At 33.9% G+C, this 19635-nt stretch overlaps 3 protein-coding genes and 1 long non-coding RNA gene across 5 annotated transcripts in view; 2 read left to right on the top strand and 2 right to left on the bottom strand.

Moving 5' to 3' along the window:
* Nucleotides 1-7964, bottom strand: part of LOC105314524 (uncharacterized) — a 10556-nt gene extending 2592 nt beyond the window's left edge. Inside the window, exons 1-8 of one of the 2 annotated variants that reach the window (XR_002187121.1) lie at nt 7861-7964; nt 7116-7222; nt 6871-7029; nt 6549-6748; nt 6404-6503; nt 6276-6331; nt 5981-6215; nt 488-609 (exon numbers count right to left, since the gene is read on the bottom strand). This is a non-coding gene — a long non-coding RNA (uncharacterized LOC105314524). Of the gene's footprint in view, nt 1-487; nt 610-4075; nt 4335-5980; nt 6216-6275; nt 6332-6403; nt 6504-6548; nt 6749-6870; nt 7030-7115; nt 7223-7860 lie in introns of those variants that run through there. The other variant, XR_002187122.1, reaches the window with a different exon arrangement.
* Nucleotides 1588-3534, bottom strand: LOC109580130 (zinc finger BED domain-containing protein 4-like). Its single transcript, XM_020002807.1, has 2 exons — nt 3364-3534; nt 1588-3308 (listed from the first exon to the last, which is right to left on the bottom strand). The coding sequence occupies exons 1-2, from the start codon at nt 3505-3507 to the stop codon at nt 1638-1640; spliced, it is 1815 nt and encodes a 604-aa protein (XP_019858366.1). The 5' UTR covers nt 3508-3534; the 3' UTR covers nt 1588-1637.
* Nucleotides 7965-10497: 2533 nt separating the features above from the next.
* Nucleotides 10498-16612, top strand: LOC109586609 (uncharacterized). The gene is made up of 3 exons (XM_020002805.1): nt 10498-15798; nt 15856-16561; nt 16606-16612. Exons 1-3 carry the CDS (start codon nt 10599-10601, stop codon nt 16610-16612), a joined length of 5913 nt encoding a protein of 1970 aa, XP_019858364.1. The 5' UTR covers nt 10498-10598.
* On the top strand, nt 16526-18587 carry LOC109586615 (uncharacterized). Its single transcript, XM_020002810.1, has 3 exons — nt 16526-17999; nt 18051-18117; nt 18166-18587. Exons 1-3 carry the CDS (start codon nt 16656-16658, stop codon nt 18435-18437), a joined length of 1683 nt encoding a protein of 560 aa, XP_019858369.1. The 5' UTR covers nt 16526-16655; the 3' UTR covers nt 18438-18587.
* The last annotated feature ends 1048 nt before the right edge of the window (nt 18588-19635 follow it).

Genomic DNA, 19635 nt, shown 5'->3' with positions numbered 1-19635 from the left:
AGAAAGAAGAAAATGAATGCTTTATTGATGATCCTATCAGTTGTACTAGTATCTACATTAACTGGATCTACTAACAATTACTACAATGGTAAGATACTGACTACTATACTAATGGATAATAATATATGCCTGTTTGAATTACATATACATGTACTATCAACAACAAGAAGCTAGTGATAACAAAGGATTATATACAGATTGTTGTAAGTTCATTAATACACTATTAATTTATTATCTACTCACACACACATGCACACATATAAGCTACTTCTCGAGATTTTGCTACAATAAGCAATGTATCATCAAATATAACTGGAAAAACAATTAAACCAGGACAAAGCTATAATATCCAAGGAGACATAAATTTCAGTAATCAAGATACATGTATATAAAAGTAATGTTATTTTTGTCTTTCAGAAAAGAAGTTGCAATGGGGTATATTACATATAATTATAACACATCAATTCAAAAATTACTTAAATCTTACTTTTGTGGATGCTAAGTATAATCTTTGTGACATGATTGTCTCATTGACTAATGAATACTGTCCATTGAAACTTGGAATATATCATGGAAAATTTGAAGATACAATCCCATCACTTGACTGGCCTGTAAGCAAACAAAATACTTTATATAATTAAAATCATTAAACATTCTCTTTAAAGGGCAAGTTTCACTTTAAAGCCATTGCTTACAATGAGAATAGTGATGAAATATATTGTGGAATGATAGAAGTTGACATTGAAAAATAACATACATGTAGCTAATTAAAAATTGGAACATTATGATTACATTATTATAATTAGCTAGGATTATAATCAAATCAATTTTGTTTTATTATTGTATCAGAATCTAAAATTACAAGTAAAATCCATTTACATAAATCAATGATAGTTCAATCATTAAGCACAGTGTCAACCACACAGGTCAATATCTTACTTATACTATCATTACATGTACTACAGTGTGTCTCGTCCATACCCATGCTTTATTAATTTGTCAAATCACTTAATTGCCAAAATAAGTAACAGTACTATAAAACATGCATAAATCTTATGGGCAGATAACTACCACAGCACATCAAAAGTTGCTATGGCAATAAGGACACCCCCATAACATGTTACAATTATATTTCATAGCCTGCACTGAGTACATGTACCATATAAAACCTTCAGAAAGGAGAGCAATTGATGTGTGAAATGATGCACCTGAGTTAATTACTATATGCAGTGATTGAATAACATTAATAAATTCAAATGTCAGTAGAGTAGCTTCACAGTGCTCTTTTTTAATCATATAAAAATGAATGACAATAAAATAGTAAATAGTAATCATCTAATGACTGTAGCCATTTTCTGAATAAAGGATCAAAACATATACAAAGATTGATATAAGTACAGTAAATTATATTGCCAAAGAGCTTAATTTGATCAATATGGAAGTTGAAAGTTGCTAAGAAATAAACAGACACATTTAGTAAGCTATCAAGCTATAAGTTTACACATCAACAGCATTATTAATATTTTCATTCAATCAGAGCTGTGCTTAATGCAACCATTACTATAAATTTTCCTATTTACTATAGGCTTTATTAAAATAACTATTACAATACATCATAGCAAAAGAAAAGAATAATGCTAATTTATAATGTGCCCATTGTATTTTATTGCAATAAGTTTTTGAAACACTGCATCAGTCATTGAGCACCTATCTTGCCTAAAAATTTTTCCGGCAATTATACTAAAAAGTCTTTCTACTGGGGCTGATGAAGCTGGTATTGATAAATAGTACTTTGCCATCCTCGATAGTTTAGGAAATTTGGATTCATTCAGCTTCCAAAAGTCAAGAGGCTTAGCCTCTTCAGGCAGTGCTGGCTCTGACAAATATAAGTCGACTTCAATATTTATACGTGATGATGTCTTTGTACTAGGTAAGTAACTGAAAAGCTTTCTTCTCTTTGGCTGTGGTTGCTGTACTGAGTCACCAGCTGCTGATGATGTGCTGCTCAATTCCTCATTGTCAAATTCATTTGACATTATTTCAATGAACTTGGACTTCATATTCATTTTTTCTTCATTACTGCTGCACCATACCAATTTAAAACGTGGATCAAGAATGGCAGCACAAATAAAGTGATCTCGACTCTCATAGCAACTCATTCTATAATTGAGAGAAGCCAATAGATCAGTAACAATTGCTGACTTGTGCTTCAGTTTGAGAGAGTCTAGAGCAGCTTGTAATCCACGAATACAAGGTATAACAAAACTCCCAGTGACAATGTCTTGCTCTTGCAGAGCATCTGTAGCTTCCTCAAATGGGATCAGTATCTCAATAAGATCATTTAGCATTACACGTTCATATGAGCTAAGCTGCTGACAATCTAGAAGCTGCAGATTTTCAACTGGTACAGACAGAAGTGAACGAATGACTTTTATGTCACTGTTCCACCCTTTAGCAATATTGGCCTGTGCTTGCCCCTCACCTTCCAACATGTCACTAGTGTTAATCGATTTTTGGGTACATGAAACAATGTTTGCTGCTTTGGTGAGGACTTCGTTAATTGCTCTGGCATTTTTAATGCCATCTTTAACTACCAGTTGGATAGTATGGGCAAAACAGGAATCATGTTGTGGGAGAAGAGCCATACACTCACTTAAGTTAACTGCTTCAATCTCATTCTCATCAGCCTCTACATCATTAAATTCCCCTAAAAGTGCTGGTGAAGAACAATCATCAAAACCTGGCAGTCTAAACACATTTAACACAGTAGAAGCATTGTCAGTAATGATGTTAGAAATTTTTTCGGCTAAGGAGTAGTGATCTAGAGTTTCATGGCATCTTCTAGCAATGTTGTCTGCTGTGTGACAACCAAAAAAAGACATGCACCCAAGAAGCACTGATTGGATGGACCAGTCTTGGATGAAGTGACAGGTTATGGCCAGATATCCCTTCATTTGTAAATTAGAACAAAGATCCAAAGTGATACAAACCCTATCCATCTTTCCAAGGAGCTGCTTTAGACGATCATCAATCACTGTACACTTCTCTGTGAGTAGTGTAGTCATCAAATGCTTCTGTGAAGGAAGCTGGTATTGCTGGTCTAAGGTACTGACAAACTGTATAAAAGCATCACTTTCAACTAGTGATGGGGAAAGCATGTCCTTTGCTATAAGATAAATCAGCAAATCAGTAATCTTCTTTTGACGTGGATCTCCTTCTCTGTACTTTCCACCTTGTGCATCGGCTTTGGGTCCTTGTGCTGGGACTGCTGGGGCTTGAGGCATTAAAAAAGCATTAGGATGCTTCCTCTGATGAAGAAAGTAATGTTTGAAATTAGATCTAGTGTACAGCAGGTAGGCTTACTTTAAGGTGTGTTGTGAAATTGGAACAAGTCTTTGTTGATGCTGAGATCATAGACCCACAATGTTTACATTTTGCCTTGTAGTTCTTGCCTTGGAATAGAGTAGGAGTCTCAAAATGACAAAGTATTTTTGACTCAGTAGCCATCACACTCACTGTCACAAATGCTCCAGCTGCTATAGGAATTCTTAGAAAGCCTATATTTATACTAATACTACTACTACTACTAATAGTCTACACAAACTATTGACAGGCTTCCTAAGTTTTTATTTTAGATTTTTTAATGTAATTTGCAACAACAGGACAAAAAGCTTCGTGCAGTAATCGACTTAATTTGCAAAAAAGTTTAGCTAGCTTCTTTTCTTGCTCATTTGCATAGTCTAACAGTGCATTTGAAACAGCAAAAAATATGAGGTCATTACTAGCTACTACTATTACTTCCTGTTGACAAAAACTACTCTATTACTATTACTATTACTATTACTATTACTATAGAGACACTGTAGAATCATCCCACATACTATGTACCATATAAGTGGGTTTTTTGGAGGGCTGCAAATTTTGTGGATTCCTTCCTGATTCGCGAAAATAAAACTGCAAAAATCAATTTAATATGGTACTCATAGCACACATGGTAGAATTCGCGAAAATAAAATCTGCAAATTAAAATTTTAGCAGATTTCGCAAAGTATAATTCCCTTAAAATCACTTCTTATACAGTATACAAATGCACTCAATGACAATAAATAAGAGATAAAGAGCAATACAGATGAGAAAAGGAGAAAATAGAGGAGATGAATATTCATTTATAAATACAGTCAGTATAATGATGTCTCATGATCTGCCTGAAGCCCATGCTTAATGCCTGCACATATACATATAGAGAGATAATAATGTAGATTAAGTATAACTGATGTGTTGAATACATCGTATAAAGAAGGAAGAGACAATCTGTAGATTATGTACGCATTTCTCTATAGTAAAGACAATAATTAATAGGGATATGTACCTCTTTGATTTTAACACAAGCTGCTGGTATATTTGTCATGGTAACTTATTATTGCCCATTTTTCTCTAGTTCTGTCTATCATTAAAATACACAAAATTTGTCAGAGAAGGAATTTATCATTTAAAAGTTTGGGTAGAGCAAATTATGATTAATATTGAGTGATTTAATGCTAAAAGTAATGAAAATTAAAGGAGAAAAACAATCATGTTTATAATTATGATACGTAAAAACTAAATGGATAGTCTAACAGAATATTATGATACTGCACATGTGTCAGTATTTGACATGATACACTTTTCAGATTACATACATCACAAATAATAAAATTAACAGCACATCCAAACTCGTCAAACATATAGGTACATATGTACAATTGTACAGTAAAAGCTTCATAAAATTTTGTGATAAGCTTATGACTTAAAAATTTCTAGTGGATACAAGTGCACACATTAATAGGTGTAGTTAATGGTGGATGGCTCCAATGGAACTCTATTGTTGCTTTGATTTAGCCATAATCTACATAACTACCAGACTAGTAAGAACACAATGAGCAGTGAGCATTTGCTGAGTCATAAATAACTCACAAGCAAAATTCATGATTTTCATTACCCAACAATATTTTGTACATGTATAACATCAAGTATAAATGAGTATCTAACTGTACTATATACTAGTTATTCAAACAGCCTGTACTGTATTAAAGCAAACCATTGTAGACACACATGAACACACACACTATGCCTAGTAGTACACATGTAAAATGTGCCCACAAAAAAAAGAATTATGTGGTGGAGTAAATTTGGGTGAATTAGGCAAATTAATATCCACTTGCAAATTTTTAACCACTAAACCTCTTTTAGAGTCAATTCGCCAAATATTGACGCTAAATTTTAAATATATACACAACGTACAAGTATAATATAACACATAATGGTATATTATAGAATTCCAAGATACTCTGTAAGTGGTAGCATGTACCGTATTTGCTCAATTAAACGCCTGGGCGTTTATTTCTTAACAGAGAAAAATTTAAGTAAAAAAAGCAAAAAAGGCCATAGTGGATTTGAACCCATGACCTTCTGGCGTTCCAACTTGTACTCCAACAGTTAAGGCGGCTTTACAATATTACGCTAGTCCTGACATTATGTTCACGCTGGAATAGAATCTGGTTCTATTCCAGCGGAAAGCATGCGTCAAAAGGTCAAATCGCCTACGCTTTTGATTAAAAATTGACGGTACGCTGGCCTAATGTCATATTGTAAATCCGCCTTTAGACTATCTGGGACAATCTAAATCCTAGGGCACATATACTGGCTGAAATATGCGTATCTATAGTTAGAAAATATTTGTCATGGGCGTTTATTTGAGCAGGGCGTTTATTAGAGTAAATACGGTATATAAGAAACTATAAAATAAATCTTATTAAAACAGGAACAGAGACTTGAGTTAGCATGTAAATTAAATTATAAAGGAGATTGTGGGATGCATTTAAAGGTTGAGGAGGGTCCTAATCTTTATACTTAGACCCTTCAAATTAGGACATTTGTAATTACTATTTCAAAGAAATTTATATGCATAGACACTAGACAGTACATTCTAACAGACTCTTACAAGGTTTTCTTGGCCTCTCCATCCTCCAACTGTCCACTCATGATATAGCCTCACATGAAGAGCTGTCCTATTGAAGTAATGAGTACAGTGAAATTAGCTCCACAGTTGATCTGAGTGGGTCTTATCCCAGAGGGAAGAACAATACCACGAGGACTGGAGAGTTCACTATAAACACTAGAGGGTACTCCTCACTGACCTCTAGCATTGTCATCCCAACAGTAAGCAACATCGTTGGCTGTAATGAATAAGATGACAAATAAATTTGGCACTAAATAGTACATGTACATGTACTTACCAGTAATAGCTGCAGTGTGACCATAACTACAACTCACATCCTCCAGAGGTTGCTCACTAAAGAGAGAAAGAGAAAAAAGAGAGTAAAAGGACATAATTATTATGAGGGAGAAGGAATTCTTGACTGACTTAAATCCATTAACAGGAGTAGGACTCAACAGTGACTTTTGTTCATCTTGTCCCAGCTGGCTTCTTGCTCCCCAGCCCCACATAAACAATACGGCATCCTCTACAGAATTTAAACAATAAACCACACCCACTCACCCACCCATACCATCCATAGAAGCAGAATGATATCGGCCACAGGATACTTTACAAATGGAGCTAGACCAGGTTGGCCACCATTGTGGGCTTGGTTATAGCTTCATCGTGTCCTCGGCCTTAACTCTTCAAATTTATTAATACCAAAAGAATAGACTCTTCCTTCTTCATCAATAACTAGTATATGACCTGCCACAAGCAACCTGGACTATCCTAGTACCATATAAGGCATTAACAAAGTGAAATAGCAATGGTAGTAGATTAACATTAATAAACAAAGATAATAACACATACAGTATGCATTAGGTAACTGTATACTCTCTCCTTCCCTTTACCTGATATAACTGCTCAATGATTCTCATAGCAGGCCACATGAACCACATTAACATCTCTCAGTGGTCTATCAATCATTAATGGAGAGTACCTGTCTCTAAAGTTACCATGACCAAGACAAGCTTGAGGACTTGTGCCCCACGAAAAAACTTGACCCTTACCTAAAAAGGAACACATTAATAGTAAAAATTCCCAATACATGTACATGTACACATGTACGCTGCATTCTGTAATGCTGTTTCCTTACTGTTAAGTGCTATTGCGTGTGATCCTTCACAGGCTATCATTGTGATATCATGACCAAGCAGTGACTCAACAACAATTGGTAAAAACCTCGGTTAGTCGTCTTTATGTCTGAGAATTGGAAAGGATATGAATTTCATTAATTTTATATACTGTATCTGTCCACACATCATAATTGGCTGCCATTTCAGTTGGCAAGTTTGTTATGGAAGTCAATGGATACATGACGAAAAAGCTTCCCTTACCTGCTGTAGCTCTATCAATAGCTAAAAAGTGCTTGCTATAAGAAAGAACAGCTGTCTTTGAGCTTCTCCTGAGAAGTATTTGGTCAAATTTACTCCAGAATCCTTAATACAGGTTTGTCTTTATGTCGGCCTGTTTGTTCTCCATTGAAAGTTGCCAACCAAAATGGCAGCCGGAAGTTATTTCATCCAAAACCACGCCTTACAACCCTAAAAATTTCTAATGATCAACAATTTTCACTTCCAGTGGTTTATAACAGCACTTACTCTATGTTACGCTAGATCTAGTTACTTCTAAATCCCAATTTAAATTGGCCAGAAATTACTCCACCCTATTTTTTACATTTTCTGATATATATTAATCAACTTATGCTATGAAGCAAACTTCTGATTTAAATTTGCCTAAGTAAATACCCACCACATCAATGAAACCAAGCCCTTAAAATAAATTTATTTGAAAAAGTACTTATAAATATTTCACACTAGCCTAGGCATGATAAATGATACCTTTAAATCCAACAAATGATGCACCAAATCCACAGCTTGTAGAGTATTTTCCACCAGTTTTTTAGGACAAAAGTATCCTTTCCCTTCCTTACCCCATGGCCCAACTACAGAACACGTGACTACACGCGCTTAAGACCACGCCTCTACCACGCCTGTATTAGGCGTGGTTTTTACACGTGTAATCACGTGTCCAATTCTCTCCCTCTCCCTCTATCTCTCTCCCTCTCTCCTGTGTCTCCTCCCCCACATTAGAGGGTTGCCACTTGTTGATTTTTTTATTTTCATCCTGTCCTATCAAAGAATGTACACATGTAAGTATTGAAAAAAAAGTTTGTGTCAGGCTTTTGTACTATAAGCAATTACACAATGGATTCAGTGCAATATTTGTTACATGTACATGCATATAATTCATTTTATAGAATTTGAGAATTGTGTACACATAGCTTAAGGTTTGTCCACTTTAAATTGTAGTAGAGCACAAGGAATGTAGCAATACAATTTATTAAAATTAGCCAGGTAGGGCCTGACTCAGGCCCCACCTGACTATTCTTCGCCCATGCTAATTGCTGGTGAGGCCAGTAATTAAGTCATTAAAATTTACAGATTAATTTTTTCTGATTTTTGATGGTCATTGTAAAAGTATTAGTTGGTAGAAGCAATATTGTACATGTATTCTGGTGGTGCTTTGTATTTGTAGTTTTTGTGGCTTTGGGGCGTACCATGATATTAAAACCATAAATTGCAAGTAACCAAGCAAATATTAGACCCAGTAAATAATCCACTATAATGATACTAGACAAAATTTCAATTCCTGTCACCATCTGCTGGTTTATGATACTGCATGGGTTATCATTTCTTGATTGAATTTTTGATTTTAATTCATTGAAAATAGACAATTATTGTTGTGTGCAGGAGTCTGTTATAGACTCCTGCCATGTGATAATCATAGCCTAGATAGTGAGGACTGTAGTGTATTGTCTTTTATTCTTTTTGTAGCTATCAAATAGATGTGAAATTCCTGTTGAGTATGTCCATTGCACAGAGGTTAGTTCTTGGTAATATACATGTATGTAATGCTAAAGGCTTAGGCACTGCCTTTTTTAGTGGGAGTGGGACATATTGTTTCCAGCCCAGATATTTATGTCTTGATATGGAAAATAAGTGAAATGGACTTCCTTTGCTTCATTTTGTCAAACTCCTTCACTATTTCCATTGTACAATGAAAAAAGTAGTCTCATGTAGCCAGACCCTGCCCTTCATCATGGATGCAGAATCTGGCTAGCAAGAAAAATTCCTCACTAATAAATCATCTTTTATGGCATCCATACCTATAGATAATTAAACATTAACAAACTAGTGAATTTTACATACACATGTAGACTTACAGTATTCTCTAATTTTAGTTATACACACTTACATGTGTGCAGTGTTTCCCACAAAGCATGCTAAGTGAGCTAAACAGCATACTTTATGAGATGAAAAGCACTGTGATTAATAACATGGCCTTTGAGCAAGTTTTAAAATTCATTAAAAAATCCATTTTTGATCAGAATCAGCTCAAACTTCTACACAACATAAGTACATGTATATTCATCAGAAAAAATTATAAAAAGGAAGAACTCTCTCTTAGTCATTTTTGATAAAATTTGGCCAACGTTCCTGTACTATAACATGGTTTTTAGCCCGATTATTGAGCAAATTAAAAATTCATAAAAATCCAATTTTGATCAAAATCAGCTCAAACTTTCGACACAACATAAAGTACATGTATCAGAAATAATTAAATTGAGTACTCTTTTCTTTGTGATGATACCTTGTACTATAGTACATGTATACCAAATTTTTGAGCAATCTGCATGTTCATACATTATACCTCAATTAAAGTACCTTATTGTGACATGTGGGATTGTTTCCAAAATCCAAATATTCTAAAAGTTGGTGTAACTACTGTATGTTCAAAAAAATGGTAGTAGTGTCAATGTATGAGATGAGACAGAGACACTATCTTCAGGGAGAAGGTGTAAATGATACATTTAGCGTTGCTGATGTAGTAAAAACCATCTAAGGAAATCTTTTACATTAGATCCTTGTTTTATTTAAAGATAATAGAGAGAAAATGAAAGAGTTAACAGATAAAGAGAGATCAGAAATACAAGAGGCAGAGGAAGCAAGGTCAGTCTATCACAAGTTTTATCATGACATGACAGCGTGTTAATGATATTCCTTGCCCCATGAAAAAGGTCTATGTACATGTAGGAGCATGAAATACCCACCTTATAGTAATTTTTGCCTGTTAACACTATCTAATACATGTAGGTATTATTGCTATTTTTAGAATAATCAATTGCAACGACTCCATGCATTTTTATGATTGCCTGAGCAAGGTAATAAATTTAACTTAGCCACCAAATCATCAGTCAATTTGAAAAAAATTGCATGCACATGAGCTCCTTATATTATGTATAATTTAATTATTATAATACACTCATTTGTTATTGTTTTAGGTCGGAGAGAATAATTATGAAATGCAAATCGATATATTGGGACTAACTGATATGGATTATGTGTACTCATTTTTTTATTATTATTTTTATTAGTGTCCTACACATTATAATAATTATTATGTTATCTGGTTAGATTTGAAGGATACCCTTAGTAAGAGTGACATTTTTATTGTTGTCCTACACATTGTAATAATTATGTTATGTGGTTGAGTTCAATTTCCGGTTGAAATTACAATGCTAATGGAGGGGATTGAGGAGAATAGCTCCTGTTTTAGTTTATGTGTTCAAGCTTGTAAGGATGGCAGTCTGGAAGACTTGAAGGATGCCCTTAGTAAGTGTGACAATCAGAAAATCAATCCGTTTAAAGAAAGGTCGCCCCGAGGCTCTCTGTTTCACATTGCTTCGATGAATCGTGAATGTCCACTGGAAATACTTGAAGAATTGATCACTGTGTTTCGTAAATTATCAAAGAAGTCGAGTAAGAAGGGCTCAGGCCTCATTGCTTTTCTCCGTGACTCTTTAACACCAGAAGAAGGCTACACAGCACTTCACTGTGCCTGTAAGTACAATAAGTTGAATTATGTATACGTATTTGTTAAAGAATTGCGGTTTTATGGCATTGGTCACACTGCTGTTTCACGTCATACACCATTTGAAGTTTGTTGTCAATTTAAATGTCAGAGGGTGGCTTCGTTTATATTACAGAACTGTAAGGGTTTGTATGATGATTTCAGTAATGGTTTAGTAATTGCATTTGGTAATGGTAGTGTGAGTCATAAAGAGTTCATAAAAGAAGTTTGTAAAGTTCATAAAGTTACAACACAAACTCTTGATTCGTTGTGTAGAAAAAAGTTGTTTAACATTGTTAAGTTTTGTATCGAAGAAAAACTTTGCAAGCAAGAAGGTAAGCAGCTCATGCAAATGGCTGTGTCACAAGGACAAACAAACCTTATGAAGTATCATTTACATGTAGATAATTATCATGAGATTTATACTGTACCGGATAAAAGTGGCAATAATCTAATGCACATAGCCTGCTCTGAACACCAGCTTGATAGCATTCATTGTTTAATAGCTAGTGGTTATGCTGAAATGGCTTTAGCAAAAAACAAAAACAGGGAAACCCCTTTTGATATTGCCGTATACAAACACTTTGAAGATATTACGTTGCTATTTGAGAAGGAATTAAAATTAACACCACTCCACTTATATTGTCTTAGGGACCCTGCAATATCTGAAGACAAAGAAATCATTGAAGTTTTAAAAACAATAATAGCTTCTACGGTGCAAGATGCTTATCTCAATAGTGCATTGCGTTATGCTTGTCAAAATGCACATCTTTTTATTGTTAATAATCTTTTGCTTGTGTTTGAGTCAGAAATAGATTTATCAGAGCCTAACTCTAATGGTGATACACCTGTACACTTGCTTGTTCAACAACTTTGTTTGATTTCTAAAAAAATTAAAGCCAATGAAGAATCCAATGAAGCATTAAAGAAGCGTTCCAGAAAAAAAAGATTACAAAGACAAGAAGAAAAGATAGTCTTTCTTTTATCAGTAATGATGGAACATGAAACATTTGATCCCACAATATTAAATGCTCAGAATGAAAGTGCTGTCTTCATTTTTCTGACTAAATTAAGCTATGAGACATTCTCATATTATGACATTCTTCGTGCATTTCTTAAACAGGCTGTCACTAAGTATCACAAAACTAACGCTTTGAGTAAGGATATACTTAATATGGTGCATCACTATTGCCGTTATATTTATTATGTCCCTAAAAAGGGTTCTGGAGAGTATGATATTAACTCAGGAAGATTCATTAATTTTGTTCAGACATTATCATCTGAAAACAACAATTTTAATCCAAATGAAGTTGATTCTGAAGGTAATGCATGTTTACATTATGCTGCCTGTAACTTGTGCATTCCGCTTGTGGAGTATTTCCTTACTTTTTCTGACCTTAGTATAAATAAGGTAAATTATCTCAATAAGTCTCCATTACAAAGCATGCAGCTATCTTATAAAATCTCAAAACTAGTAGTCTTTTGTAAAATTTATTCATTACTCATGGACAAAGGGGCAAGTGTAGACAATATACATTTACCAATTGATACAAAAGAAGGTAACACTCTACTTCATTTGGCATGTATTGCAAAGTCTTCTTTCCTCCTTAAGTCATTAACCAGCAGAGCTTCAATTGAAAGCATGGTTAATAAGCAAAACAAAAAAGGTAAAGCTCCAATTCATTTGTTGTGCTCTAATGCCAGAAAGTTTGTTAGTGTCGAATGTTTTAGAATATTACTTAATCTTCCGGGCATTGATGTTAATCTTCCTAATCGATCTGGTAACACTCCACTTAGCATTTTAACTTCTCACATTAATAGTCGAAGGCCAATTATGTATGAGGGCATAAAAGAGTCAATTCTTCTACTAACAGAGCATAGCTCCTTCAAGCCTGAACTCTATTTAACATCTGATTATTTACAAATTTGGTGCCAAGTCGATAAAGAAGATCTTTTTAGACAAATTTTTGAAATTGACAAGCACAGATATCTACTAAACTTTGTGAATTACTTCAGCCAAAATTTGCTTCACATTGCTTGCTTGAACTTTAGTTCACATGTAATTTTATTTTTAACAATGTGTTCAAATTCATCTGTACTTTTTTTACAGAAAGATTATTTTGAGAATACGCCATTAGCTTCCCTTTGTTGGAGAGTTTTTTCACCAGCTAAGTCATTTGTTTCATATCAAGAGGACATTGTACTTCAGAGTCTCGATTTCCTAATCAAGCATGAATCTATTACCTGTATTATTGATGAGCTAGAAATTTTGTTATACTGCTTACATACTTTGTCCAGTTTTTCAATTAAGTGGTTAGCAGAGAAGATGATTGTAGTATTGTTAAATGTTGTCATAGTTAATGACAATGGCATTAGAAATTGCCTAGCATCTGTTCCATTTGATTCATTACTTGCTGAATTTAAATATAAAGAGACAACAGAACCTGTACTAAAGGATATACTAACAATTGCAAATTGTACTCCTGTTCAAAGTTTATTGTCTAAAAGTATTTATCAAAGGAAAGGTTTATTATTTTTTTGTTTAAATGGGAATTCATTACTACATCTTGCTTGCAAATTATTAAATAAAGATGCTGTTTCTACTTTAATATCTGAATCTATAGTGTTGCCAGAGGAAGTTAATGATGATGGGCAAACTTGTTTACATGTAATGATAGAAGAGCAGAATATTTCATATTCATCAACTCCTTCGAAGTGTTTCTTTGAAATTTTTGATCTTTTAAAATCTAAGAACTTGTTTCATGTTGAAGATGTCAATGGCAATACATGTCTACATTTAGCCTGTAACAACAAAGCCTTGTCTACACTAATTAGAGAAATTGTTTATGCCAATCCAAGATTAGTTACAATAAAAAATAATGAAGGCAATACCCCTCTCCATATTGCCTGTAATTCTGGTCAGTTAGAGGCTATTGACATATTACTTCAGCAAAAACACATCAACCTCCGCAGTGTGAATGCTAAGCAACAGACTGTCTTTCACATTTCCATTTGTAAAAAAAAAATTATTGATTTGCTTAAGACGCATTTATCTTATCAAGATAATATATTGTGTATGAGAGATGCTGACAATTGCACTTGCTTGCATCTCGCCTATGAAATTCACAGTAATGTTTTTTTAACTTCTCTAGTTCCTCCCTGTACAATTTTAGACATGAGTTTGATAGCTGATATTGTTAATATTAAGAACTCAAAAGGACAAACAATGCTGCACATATGCCCAGAACTCATTTTGAACACTAAAATTACTAAGCTAGATGTAGCTGCAGTTGACAATGATGGTGACACTCCTTTACTAAATTTTATGATAATGCTATGCCTGGCTAACAATAGTGATAGCAATTTCTTTTTTAAAGAGTCACTATTACCTGACTATGACCAATGTAGTCCTAATTGTCATTCAGAGATGTGGGAGCAAGTGATTAAAATACCAACTTTTGAAATGTCAATCAACCATAAAAGCAATCATCAATTTACTTTGTTGCACTTAGCATGCACACACTTTAATGAGGATTTGATCTTAAAAGAAAAAATAATAAACTCAATACTTTGTTTTCCAAATTGCAAGACTAATATTGTTAATAAGGGGCATTCGACTCCTTTTCATATTCTGGCAAAATTAAATCCCAGAATGTTTGATAAATTTTGTAAAAATAAAACAATTGACTTGAATGTTGTTGACACTAATGGTAATACACCACTACATGTTCTTCGTTATTCACAATATGCAGCATTTTTGGATCTCGTGAATAATGATGACAATAGCAGCAACTCATATGGATTAGCTAATCTTTTCATTTCTAATATAGCAGGAAATACAGCACTTCATACAGCTTGCATGTACAATTGTGCCTATTATGTTCATATTTTTTCTAAGTTGATGTCAAATGTCAATATACAAAATAAAAATGGTGAAACCCCATTTCATTGTCTTTATAAAAGTAGTGATGATGAGGCTACAGACAAGGCTGCACTTTTATTTAATAAGTGTTGGGAAATTTTAGTAAATCATGTTTCTTTTGATCCAAACATTCAAGACGCCTGTGGTATGACAATCTTGCACTATGAGTGTCAAAAGTCAAAACCAGATTTTGTCCTCGTAAAGCGTCTGTTAAGTCTTAATGCTACCAATACCAAGTTAAGGAACAATCAGAATCAGACTTGCATTTTAGTGGCAGAAGCCAGTAGCTGCAAAGAAAAATCTTATTTATTGAGTTTATTAAAAACTCACAGGTCAGATAATGATTTTCTGGCATTTTCACACTTAATGAGCCCATATCATGGTTTATATGATTTTCATAAAAGGTGCAACTGTTGTTTAATGCTACACGCTATGTCTTTAAATAATGAGAAATGCAAAGATGCTCTTTACTTGGCATGTGAAGCAGTGTGTCCTGAAAGTATTAGCAAATTACTCCTTCGTTGCAGAAATAAATTAATATGTAATTATATTAAACAACAATCTGGACAAACTCCTTTACATTCTCTGGCTTTAGGATTAAAAAAGCAAGCTGATTTTATAATTCAAGGTTACAGTGATAATTTATTGAAGCTTAGACAGAAAGATCTCTCTTTTGTGAGAGGAAAAGTGAATATTTTAAGCAAACATGATTGGCGCATCTTGCTGCAGTGTGGTATTAACAAACAAGATGACCTAGGAAATACAGCACTTCACTATGTTTGTGAAGCTCAAAATGTGACAATGTTGAGAGTTTTAACTTCAGATAGTTCTTGCAGGTTTGACATTCGTAACAATGCTGAAAAGCTACCAATTACAATTGCATATGAGTCTGGAAATAGAAGTTTCTACCTACGATTTCTAATCAAATACTTCAGAAGTCAAGGTATAATTTCCACTTTTATGTTATGTGCAAAACGTGACATTTTTTGTTTCTCTGTAGGTGATGAAGGTTTTGCTGACTATTACAAGACAGTACTTAAAGATGGGGCTACAATTTCCATGACACCTGTGAAATGCATTTTGACAGGGCCACCAGGAGCAGGTAAGACAACACTTAAACAGAGATTATTAGGAGAAAAGCTTGCAAGTACTATCAGTACTGGTGTTTCTGACTCTCCTCAAGTTATAGCTGTTCGTAATATCTCACATGAGCAGGTTTCATTACCTTCTAGTGAGATGAAATGGACACCGGTGGATATTCGAGATCAAATCGAAGCCCTTCTTGAAACAGTGTCATTACATGCTCATAATGCCATCAAAGAAACCTTAGGTAGACCACCTGTTTTGCCACCTTCTACAAGATATGGAATCTCAAAAAATGCTAAATCTTCAAAGGACACTAATTATAATGATACTGGCAATAGTTCAAAAAAATTTAAATCAGGCTTTAATGAGTGGCATGAGAAGCAAGGAAAAGGTAAACCAAAAAAATTTAAAAGCATTGAAAAACAGTTAAAAGAGCTTAGAATTTTAGCAAATTCAGTACCTTCTAAAAAATCAAAAAGTGATCAACACAAGTTTACTATTAGAGAACTTGAGAAAAATCCTTTTGTTCGAGTCATTGATACTGGAGGTCAACCTGAGCTTCATGAGCTATTACCAGCTTTTGTTAATGGTCCAGCCATTAATTTAATTGTTTTTGATTTGCAAATCCCCCTGCAAGACCAAATTCCTATTTATTGTCGGTCAGAAGATGAGGGTGATTCTGTTGTATATTCATCATGTATTAACCACGAAGACATGATATTGCGCTCATTGTCTAGCATAGCTTGCCTTGGTTATGGCCAGCAAATGAATTTTAATGAGGATGGTGTTTCACATTCATCCACATATCCAGCTGCATTTCTTATTGGTTCCCACAAAGACATGGTTAAAGAGGAAGTGATTAAACTTGTAAATGAGCATTTAATGTCATTGATTAAGACATGTGACCTGGATGTCCATGAAATAATTCAACGCTATGAAAATTGCTTATTTTATCCAATTAATGGCCTTGATGAGTCATCAAAAGAAATAGATAAACTGAGGCAAGAAATCTTTAATGCTACTAAACAGTTCAAATCTGTAGAGGTACCAATGACATGGTTGATACTTAGCATTAAACTTCAAGTTTTGTATGAAAAAAAAGAAATAAATTGTGTCATTGATATTGAAAAATGCTTTAAAATAGCAAATATAGAATGTGGTTTTAAAAGCATTGATGAAATGAAGAATGCTCTATGGTTTTACCACTATGTTATGGGTACCATCATGTATTTTCCATATATTCCTGAGCTGAATGAAAAAGTCATTCTAGACTTGCAAGCTATTTTTGACTGTGTAACAAAGCTGATTAATTGCTGTTTTGTTTATGGAACAGTCAGTGAGCGTACAGAAGAGGAATTTACTAAATTTGGCACTTTTTTCGTAAGACATTTGGAAAAAGTTCTAAACAGTAAAGATAATAAATCCAAATATCCTTTTTCAGCTCGAGAAATAATTGCCTTATTGAAGCATTTACATGCTATAGTTGCTATTGATGATGACAAATACTTCATGCCTACAGCTCTGAAACCAGTGCTTCTTTCTGAGGCTCATCAAGACGCAACCTCCTGCCCTCCTCCTCTTCTTATTAGCTTTGCATGTGGTTATACTCCAGTTGGAATTTTCGGTAGCTTAGTAACTCATCTTCTTTCTAATGCTAAGCATAATATTGAATGTAAATTAGCTGATGATACTCGGCAATATCGCAATAAAATAGTCCTTTCTTGTGGTTCTTATCATGCTGATTTAATATTGATGGCATGGTCAAGATTTATAGAGATTAATTTTAAGAGAAAGGGTGATTTGCATGAATCAATAGCAGATGTATGTCAAAAGGTGCGACTTGCTATTGATGAAAGCATTGAAGTTATATCAAAATCATTTAATTACAAGTGCAAGGCTAAGCATTCATTTGGTTTTCCATGTAACAATCTTGCCTGCAATTCACTGCCTGTGCATCCTGCTATATGTAAAGTGGCAATAAGAAGTGCTGAATGTGTACAGAAAAATAATTTGATTGAGCTCAGTGATTCACAGTTAATCTGGTTTGGAATTCAACAGGTGAGTATACCTTCTGTCAATTCAATTAAAGCTATACTACCATTTTTATAGGAGCAGGTTGTGGAAAATGGTCTAATGGAAGATAGTTTATCTGAAGAAATATTTCAAAAAACATTAGGTATGACCATAATTTTAAGTATATAGGTCTATTTATTTTTATTTTCAGAAATTGATGATTTGGATGATGTTTTTGAAAAACTGGACGATCTTAATGAATGGAAAAAACTAGGTCTGAAGCTTGGCTTGAAGTATCCAACATTAGAAAGAATTGAGAAAGATAAGAGAGTTATTGATGATTGTAAAATGGAAATGTTAGCATGTTGGCTTAAAAAACAAGATAAAGTTAAGTCACCATCTTGGAAGCAGCTGATTATTGTTTTATGTAAAATGAAGGAGACTGAAATTTCCAAAAAGATCATTGAAGAACTTCGTATTTGAGACTACTATTATAGCTGAACTTTAATATTATTATTTACACTTTAGACATGCTTTGTGTGCTTAGATACTAGTAGTCTATATGATTAATTTTTGTTATTTAAAGATGCATGACAGAGCTACACTGTGATCAATTGTTATTATAATGTAAAATTGGACTTAATTGGTTAATTGTAGAGGAACACTGGTGATTAAGCCAGGGTCAATGATGGCGAAGGTGCATGGGTAGATCTACTTGGTGTATAGAAAAGGATCTTCATAGACACTTTCTTTTGAAAAACTGCATAAATTCTTTACTATTTTTATAGCTAAGCATTAAGAACCATTTTTCCACATACTATTCAAATATAGACTATTATTAATTAATCTTTAATTTGACCATTTGACACCCTTTAGCTCTGGCTTTCATCAACATGATCTCCACTATGGAGTGTGGAAGAGAACTTGAGAGGGGATTTGTCTCTTTATGAGTTGAAATATTTAAAAAATAAAGGAGAACCAAGCATTAGTAAGTAGCATCATAGACCCTTCTTTGTATTGCCTAAATTAGCTCAATTGTTCCGAAGGGCACAAAACTGGAGTCACTGACAAGGAGGAAATCTAAAAATGAAGTAACGATTCTTCTCTGAGATTTGCACCACTTCAGTTCAATTGCTATTAAGAAAGCAAATTTTTCTACTCTAGTGTGGGTTTGTGGTCATTTGCTAGAGGAATCATGATATTATATCACTCCTTTTTAGGGACAGTTATCCACTTCACCAATTGATTTGTTAGTTAGTACTTAGTACATGTATTAGACAAAAAAGTAAATGGTAAGTTATTAATATTGTTATGGATTTAATTAAAATTAGGTATTTTAGCATTAATGAAAGAGCATGCATCTTAGAGAACCTCAGGGGGAGCCTTAGATAGAGCAAGTTATGTTGACCATTACACAGGACCTAACCAGATCAAGAATAATCATCAGTCTGAGTCACTAATTCGAGCAATAAGCCGACGGAAAACTGAATCTAATAAAGTGGACCATGATCCATTGAGTAGAATTAAAGCAATTGAAGTGAAGATAGTGAACAAGATGATGGGCCAAAAACAACAAAGAGCTTTAGTCATACAACAGAAGACCCATTGACAAGAGATACTAGTATACCTAGTAGAGAGAAACCAACACAAAATAACCAATAACAGTTGTACCACAATAACA

Source organism: Amphimedon queenslandica, unplaced genomic scaffold (genome assembly GCF_000090795.2).
Source record: "Amphimedon queenslandica unplaced genomic scaffold, v1.1 AMPQUscaffold_12828, whole genome shotgun sequence".
Taxonomy (NCBI): domain Eukaryota; kingdom Metazoa; phylum Porifera; class Demospongiae; order Haplosclerida; family Niphatidae; genus Amphimedon; species Amphimedon queenslandica.
This window is presented reverse-complemented; position numbering and strand designations above follow the sequence as displayed.